The sequence below is a fragment of the Chrysochloris asiatica genome, unplaced genomic scaffold (assembly GCF_000296735.1).
Source record: "Chrysochloris asiatica unplaced genomic scaffold, ChrAsi1.0 scaffold00140, whole genome shotgun sequence".
Lineage (NCBI taxonomy): Eukaryota > Metazoa > Chordata > Mammalia > Afrosoricida > Chrysochloridae > Chrysochloris > Chrysochloris asiatica.
This window is the reverse complement of record NW_006408658.1, coordinates 3,923,909-3,932,982: the sequence shown is the minus strand read 5'-3', so window position 1 is coordinate 3,932,982 and position 9,074 is coordinate 3,923,909. Positions and strand designations below refer to the sequence as shown.

The following is a 9,074-nucleotide window of genomic DNA, read 5'->3' as shown; positions in this document are numbered from 1 at the left end:
AGAATTACAAACTTAATTTTTAAAAATATGTAATATTTAAATGAACCACCTAAATCTGAATTTCAAACTCTTAAATTTTCTTGTGTTGTAAATTTCCCTTCCTAAGGAACACACCAAGTGACATTCCAATTACTGATTACTGATAAACCAACCAAGATCAGCACTGGACTGCAAACCACAAGGTCAGCCATTCAAACCCACCAACTGCTCCTCTGAAACCAATACAGGGTCACTGTGATTCAGAACTGACTCGATGGCACTTAATAACAACAACCAACAAACCAACTGCAATAGATTCCAGCTCACCGTGACCCTGTATAGAGTTTCTGAGGCAGTAAATCTTTACAGGTTCAGAAAGCCTCATCTTTCTCCTGCAGAGCAGCTGGTGGGTTTGAACTGCTGACCTTGTGGTTAGCATTTCAGTACTTGTCTTACAGGGCCACCAGGATCCCTTGATTTGGAGTTAAGTTCTTAAATAATTCATTTAACTATCATATGCCATGCCTATCTAGAACTTTCTTTCCCAATCTTATACATATTGAAAAAAGAATGTGTGACTTTTGAATCATGGAATTCTGGAAGTACTGGGAAGTTCGGAATTCAGTTATATTATAGAGTGGATAGGGATTGAGAAGGAGTTTGCCTGTTGTATCCTTATTCTAATACTAGGTAACACAAAGTGATACCAACAGTAAGTCTTTATTTAGGCAATTGTTTACTACATTGCAAACACAAAACTCCTTCTACTTCCAGAGTTATTTACATAAACAAAGTTTCTCTGTGCTTACTTTTACAAGAGTAAACTTTAGAATAACTAGTGTGAATCAAATTTTGTTCCATTGATGCTGATTTGTGGATTAGGTAGGGAGGAAAGAATTAACATCTGTCTCACTAAGGGACTATCTCCAAAACATATTTTGTCTATGTAAAATAATCATGAAACAATTAATTTTTATATTACTTTTCATCATGGACCCTCACTATTACATTAATTGGGAAGAAACAATCCAGAAAAGGAGGAATCATTGTACAACTTGAAGAATATAATAAATGTTAGTGAATTGTATATTATGAAAACTGTTTAATTGGTATATGCCTTACTGTATATGTTCTCAACAATAACAATAAAATGAAAGGAATGAATGTGGTTTTTTTCAAGAGCAGAAGCCTGCAGAGAAATTTCCATATTAGGAAATTTGGGTATTTGCAAATTTGGGTATTGAATTTTGTTTTTAACAAATATTTGATTCTACTTTAACTACTTTATAGAGTAGTTGTAAGGACCAAATAAGATGAACAATAGAACACATCTAACATTTTGTCTGGACCTCTGGTGTGATGCTGTAGGGTAAGCACTGGACTGCAAACTGCATGGTCAGTAGTTCAAACCCACTATTTGCTCCTTGGAAACCCCACATAGGGTTACTGTGAGTCAGAACCAACTCCATAGCACTTAATAGCAACAGTAACAACAGTAATGATTACTTCTCCACAAAGTCTGTACAATGAATTCTTACTCTCATTGGTCAAATAAGAATGTGCTTTCATTATAATTGTAATAATAGAACATTTTAACACTCAAGAGGCTACTAATTATAGAAAACAAAACAAAGAATTCCTACTTAAGTACATATTTTTATTGCAAACAAAAGTGAAGAATAGTCATTAAAATGCTTTTAAACATTAAAAAGTGGGGAAATGAACCTATTTCAAGGAGACAAAGGAATATGTTTTAATAGTTTGGAAAATTTTTCATATATTTTTTACTGATAATGGTGAGCTGGAAATCCCAAGGGTATTTCGACTCCATATAGAACATATTTTAAAATGTCAATTTTCACCATGTACTGGAAATTATATCCTTTGTCACTATTTTGTCTTTCAATGAAAATATTTCTATGACAACTTAAAGTATCTAAGGGATCATATAGTGTTTTCAAAATCCTTTAGGGAGCACCTAAGAAACAAAGGAAGCCTACTGACTGGATTGTTGTGAAAAGGGGATCGATGTTACAAGGAAAGAGCACTGAAGACATGGAGGATAAGTTCATGTATATTGAAAAGGAACTTAATGGAAGGAATCTTTGGCATAAGAATCTGATGGATGGCTATTTATCAAGAAATATGAGGGGACTCTGGCCAGAGCACTGATGTCATTCACTACCTAGACCAACCTCAGGACCATACATCCTGAGTAACGCATGAATTCCACTCTCAACAGGATACTGTGCTTTGTTTAATGCTCTCTGACATCATCTTGTAATTATTTTATTTTTGAAATTGTGTTTTCTAGTGATATCTGATACAACAGTGGAATGTGCACATGTGCTTGTCTTGGTGCCCCATGAACACAGAAATCTGGTGGACCCACAATACATGGAAGTTCAATCACACACACAAACAAAACACAAAAGAGGAGGAAATAAGTAAAAGAAGAGGAATGAGGATAAAACATAAGCATGTTGTTGTTAAGTGCCGTTGAGTCAATTCCCACTCATATCAGCCAGCCAGGTATTGGGTTTCTGAGGCTGTAAATCTTTGCAGGCATAGAAACCCTCATCTTTCTCCCTTACATGGTGGGCTTGAAGCACCGACCTTGTGATTTGTAGTCCAGTGCTTATCCTACAGAACTGCCATAATCTCCAAGGATAAGCAGATTAGATATTTGTTTTCACTTACTATAAAAAGTTTCATGTTTAGTGTCACTTACTATAAAAAAATCACATAGTATTTTTTTCTCTCCCTCCTTCTTTTATTTGCCACTCCCATTCTCTTTGTCTCCCTCAAAATGTGTACCACAAATCAAATCCCTTGAAGAGATCCCCTGGGTTTTCACACCAAAAAGTCACAGAGAAAGTCAATAAATAGCCTCACTTACCAAGTCTTGAACAGAAGAGACTGGAACCCATAACTGAGCTACATATTCTCACTATTCCATAAAAACAAGGATGGATCAGCTATTTCAACTCACCTTCTCCCCACATGTCATGGTCACACTAAGCTGCACAGAAAGACCACTTTCAACGGCATAAATACACCTTAATTCAGAAGTACATCTTCTACACAAGTCATAACAACTGCACCACACTCTGCCCACAAAGCCACACACCTGTATGCCATACAGTTTTATACCCAGACACTACATAGCTTCATACCCATATGAGTTAGAACCAACTCGACGACACTTAACAACAACAACAACAACCCATATACTACACAGCTCCAAATCAAGAGTGAGCAACCTGCAAATAAATGTATGTTCATCGTACAGGTATGTTCTTATAATCATATATATATATAATATAATAACTATGTATAATAAAATAGAGTTTTATTATTGAGGTCCTGGTGTAGCTCTGTAGGACAAGCAATGGACTGCGAAGCTCAAGGTCAGTGGTTCAAACCCAACAGCTGCTCCTCAAAAACTCTATACAGGATCGCTGTGAGTGAGAACCAACTTGATGGCACTTACCAGCAACAAGGACTGAGAGAGGGGACCTCATTCAAAAAATTGTCATTACAGTGACCCAGATAGAAGATTTGGGAAAAGCTTGTGAAGGTCCCTCATTGCAGATCAAATTGGCACTCCACCCCATTATTTCTTCCCCATTGTTTTCCTAGAAACCAATCCAGCTTCTGCCCTAATATTTATGGTTCCCATGGGGACAAAATTGCTCACAGTGTAACAGTTTTCTTACAATGACCCTATGAAATCGTCTTTTGAGGGCAGGAAGAGGAATAGTAAGTGAGACAAATAGAAGATAGTGACTCAGCTCCTCGTCTTCTGCCACACAAATGTTTTCTTATTATCATAAATCAGAAGTGACTTGTGTCATCAGCAAAAACATCCATGCATACAGGAGGGGCATCCATATTTCTCACTGACTCTTTGAAGTTCAGAGGATGAATAAAGCGATGGCAGCATTAGAATCTGATGTTAGGCAGAATGCCTTACTGTCGAGAAATAAGAATTAAAAAACTGACTGTGTCAAAATGGACAGGCAGGTAAGGTGAAAACCTTAACTTGCTGCTTGGGGATAGAGAGTGTGTTAACATGGGAAGGCAAAGATGTTGGGTACCCAAACTTTGGATCTCATATACTTTACCCTTGTTTAACCACGAAACCTTTTGAGGTACGCAGGTCCAGTGTTGCCATTCCCAATAAGAGGTGAAAACACTGAGCCTCTTTATAAAATGTCCATTCTAAAAATGAGACAGTTCAGAGAAGAGAAAGGGTTTGCTTAAGGTCACGACACAGTAGTCCTGTGACAAAATCAGAGCTAAATTTTAGATCTCTTGTCATCATATCCAGGACTCATTTAAGTACATGGTGTTATTATGTTGTTGGTAGTTGCCTCTGAGTCCATTATAAACCATATCAACTCTATGCACGTAGAGTAGAACTACTGCATAGAGTTTTCCAGGCTGTGACATTTCAGAAACAGTTTGCCAGGCCTTACTCCTGAGGGACCTCTTGGTGGGTTCAAACTGTCAGCCTTTCCGGGAGCATTCTAGTACCTCGCTATTTGTGTTAGCCAGGAACTCCAATGTTATTTGTCATTGTTGTTGTTAAATGCTGCTGAGTCCATTCTAACTCATAGTGACTCTGTATAGGGTTTCCAAGGAACAACTGATGGGTTGGAACTGCTAACCTTGTGGTTAAGTCCAGTGATGTTCCTCCAGTGCCACACCAGGAGTGCAATGTTATTTAGAGGGCACATCTGAGTTCTCTGCAACAAAGGCAGATTCACTGTTAAGAATTTCTTCTCTGTTACCAAGTCTAGGAACTTCACTCTCTCCCTTATTCAGCCTCCATCATTGCTTGGCATACTGATCGGGATATCACATCCAACTATTATGCTGACACATATGCAGGGGTTTGAAAGGTTTGCTATATCGTTGGGAATGGTATCTCTTATTTTGTTTTATTATATCTTTGTTAGTGTAAATAAATATTCAATTGTGTTGTGTAAGTTTGTCCAGCCCCTTTCTAGCACTTCAGGTAAAATACAAAAGAAACGATTTGACCCATCAAGGGGCATCAAAAAGTTCATGGAAAACTGAAATTTAAAAAACAATGCATTTTCCCATGATTTTTGAAGTCCCTTCATATATTAAGACAGTTAAGATACAAACAGAGAAAATAAAGTGAAGCCATCATTACAGCAGTTAGTCAGAAAGCCAATAGAATGTTGCTAAGAGTTGTCCAGCTGATTCTTAGCCAACATTGATTGCAATATCTGGGTGCAAAGATGATCATGGAGATTACAATTATATAAAACATATTCCCAGGCAAAAGGGGTTTGGGAATGTAATGGAAAAAGAAACAAGATGGAAAGAAAGATCGCCAAGGGTGGCTTTAGAAAGGAAGACTTGTAGGCATAGGAAACCTTGCCATGGCACTTAAGTGTGGGAAGAGAATGAAGAAACAAGGCTAAGGGATGGTAAATGGCATGGACTTTAGTCCATGGGCAAAAACCACGGGCAAAAAGCAGTCCTAGCTAAATGTGGACAAAACGTCAGTAAATTATATGCAGGATACTGTTGGAGATAAGTGTTGAATGGTCAGAGCAGCCAAATGCTTACATGCTTAGTTAGCATGGTGTTTGACTGGGTAGGAAATGGCAGGTAGAAACAAATGAATTATATGTGATAGTCTTTCCATATTCTGAAGAAAGTGAAGAAGAAAAAAAAAAAAAACACTTTTTTTTTTTGATAGTCTGAAAGATTGTTACTCAGGGAAGTCATCATTTTATGTGAATGAACAAAAGCCTGATATTACCAACATAAAGTAGGCATTCCAACACAGCTTTGATAGTATTATTCTTTTGTCACCCAGGATGTCAGCTTTCAACATCAGCGAAAACAGTCTCCCAGCCACTGTCTTCTTGACAGGGATTCCAGGACTGGAGGCCAGCCACATCTGGATTGCCATCCCCTTTTGTGCCATGTACCTGGTGGCACTGGCAGGAAATGCTGTCCTTATCCTGATTATCGGGATAGACAATACTCTTCATGAACCCATGTACCTCTTCCTTTGTCTTCTCTCACTCACTGACCTGGCTCTCAGCTCTACCACCATGCCCAAGACACTGGCCATTTTATGGTTCCAGGCTGGTGAGATTTCCTTTGATGGCTGTCTAGCCCAGATGTTTTGTGTCCATTCTATCTATGCCATGGAGTCCTCAGTTCTTCTCGCTATGGCCTTTGATCGATATGTGGCTATCTGCAAGCCTCTGAGGTATACAACCATTCTCAACCATAGTGTCATTGGCAGAATCAGCCTTGTTGGGATATTCCGCAGTGTAGCCATTGTTTCCCCCTTCATCTTCTTGCTGAAGCGACTGCCCTACTGTGGACATCATGTCATGGCACACACCTACTGTGAGCACATGGGCATTGCTCGACTGGCCTGCGCCAGCATTACCATCAATGTTGTCTATGGACTTACTGTAGCCCTGCTGGCCATGGGCCTGGATTCCATCCTCATTGCCATCTCCTATGTCTTTATCCTCCGAGCTGTCTTTTGCCTGCCATCTCGTGATGCCAGACGCAAGGCTCTGAGTACTTGTGGCTCCCACCTTGGAGTCATCCTGGTTTTCTACATTCCTGCCTTCTTCTCCTTCCTCACTCACCGCTTTGGCAGACAACGAGTCCCCAAGCATGTGCACATCTTTCTGGCCAATCTCTATGTGCTGGTGCCCCCTGTTCTCAACCCAATCATCTATGGGGCCAGGACAAAGGAGATTAAAAGTCGACTTCTTAGACTGCTTCATTTAAGGAAGGGCTCAGTATGAGTTCTCAGCAGAGACTGGACATGAGAAAGATAGATAAATGGGTAGGGGGACTGTCTAGATGCATTTACGTGCATAGAAATCTCCGGCATGGAGGGACAAATGACATGGAGGAAGTTGAGGAAGGAAGATGAATTGAAGATATCAATGATCACATTGAATGTTCATATTCCTTAAGTTCCTTAATCAACTATGAAATTTTCAGAAAACAGTTAAAATTTTCTTTATTGTCTCAGAAAGGTCTCTGATTTACCAAAGAGGAAGGTTGTTCCTGGTCTAGAGAAGGCATTGTGATGTGTAGGGCACTATGCCTATGGAGGTCAAATGGAGAAAGCAAAAAACAAAACTCTTAGATTTGAATCTAAATGTCATTTTGAGTAGAACAAGGTCTAAAATTTCAATGCCTGAGTTTGAGCCCTAGCTTGTCTACTAATTAATTTTGTGAACTTGAGCAAGTTAACAAATTTTTCTGTGTCTCAGCTGTAAAATAGAAATAATAAAAAATACCATACTCTAAGTTTGTGGTGATGATCAAAGAAATGAATGAATATAGAAAATTTAGAACAGTACCTGACATGTGTTAGTATTCAAAATGTAATTGCAAAATGAGAAAATTATTTAACCTGGTGTTGCACTGGACTACTAAACATAACATTGGCTATTCAATGGTTCCAACACACTAGCTGTTCCTTGGAACTCCTATACAGGGTCGCTATGAGGCAGAACGGAGTCCCGGTGTAATGCTGTGGGTAAATGTGCTGGACTGCAAAGTCAGTTTGAACTGCAAGATCGGCAGTTCAAGCTCACCAGTCATACCTTGGAAACCCTCTACAGGGTCGCTATGAGTTGGAATCGACTTAATGGTACTAACAACAATATAAATAAGTCAGAACTGACTCCAGGGCACTTAACAGCAATGAAAAGCTTTGTTAATAGTTATTGTGTCTATTAAGCTTTTGTTACATTATCACACAGGGTTACTGTGGTGTTTATATTACAAATGGCTTTATAATAGTGAGACAGTGTTCAGTATATAATAAAGCTCAATGAAAATAGTCTATCTTCCTTTATTCCTCCACTCCACTGATGGTGAGGTCCTTTTGTTTTTAGCCAGAATGGTATATATATATTTTTAAATTTATTTAGGATACAGGAAATTCTGTTCCAAGTTACAGTGTTGCCTTAGTAACTTTAGTTCTAAAATTTATCTGTCATTCACACATTCCTCACAACGGTTCGAAAATTTTGTTATTGTTGTTAAGTGTGGTCGAGTTGGCTTCAACACCAAATGACCCTATGTACAACAGAATGAAACACTGTTCTGTGCCATCCTTATAATTGTTGCTATGTTTGAGCCCATTGTTGCCGCCACTGTGTCCAGCCATCTCATGGAGGGTCTGCCTCTTCTCACTGTCCTTTATTTTAAGGAGTATGATGTCCTTCTCCAGGGATTGGTACCTCCTGATACTATTTCCAAAGTACATGATGAAGTCTTGCCATTCTCTCTTCTTAGGAGTGTTATGACTGTCCTTCTTCTAAGACAGATTTGTTCATTCTTCTGGCAGTTCATAGCATATTCAATATTCTTAGCCAACATCAGAATTCTAATACATTATTGATTCTTCCCCAGTCTTCCTTATTCATTTTCTAGCTTTCACATATATATGAGGCACACCTAATCCTCAATGTAAAATCTTTGCTTTTAAACATTTTAAAGAGGTTGTTTGCAGCAGTTATTTTCATTTTAATCAAGAGCCTATGATTCAAGGAGTCCAGCAGTCCTAAGAACACACCATTTACATTGCTACCTCAGACATTTTCTTGTAATTTATCATTTGTAATTGAAAGAATGTGAGATCGGCATGCCAATAACTTTGGGTAAAATCTCATCTTAAATATTAACTGCATGCATTAGGGCATTCTGTGTAATTTTCCTTCATCTTAGTAATGTGCTTATCACTGAGCCTGACACAAAGCCAGCACTCAGTAAAGATTTTTAGTAGTTGATAATTGGTAAGTTGGCAATTTTTATTTGTTGTTGTTAATTGCCATGGAGTTGGCTTCCACTTGTGGCAACCTTAGTTATGACAAAACAAAATCAATTATTATGGACTAACATATTGTAGAGTTAGTGTGTTAGTATGTTGGCACTCAACTGATTAATCAAGTATATGGACCAATATAATATTCTGTATAGTCCCTAATATTTGATTTGACAAGTGAATGCCAACAACACCATATGCTGCAATGAAATCTTAGAAAGAACATAAACAAATGAGC

General features: G+C 38.3%; 1 protein-coding gene across 1 annotated transcript; it reads left to right on the top strand.

Annotated features, from left to right (window-relative positions):
• Positions 1-5,840: 5,840 nt before the first annotated feature.
• On the top strand, positions 5,841-6,797 carry LOC102816525 (olfactory receptor 52D1-like). The gene has a single exon (XM_006870216.1). It carries the CDS (start codon positions 5,841-5,843, stop codon positions 6,795-6,797), a length of 957 nt encoding a protein of 318 aa, XP_006870278.1.
• Positions 6,798-9,074: the final 2,277 nt, after the last annotated feature.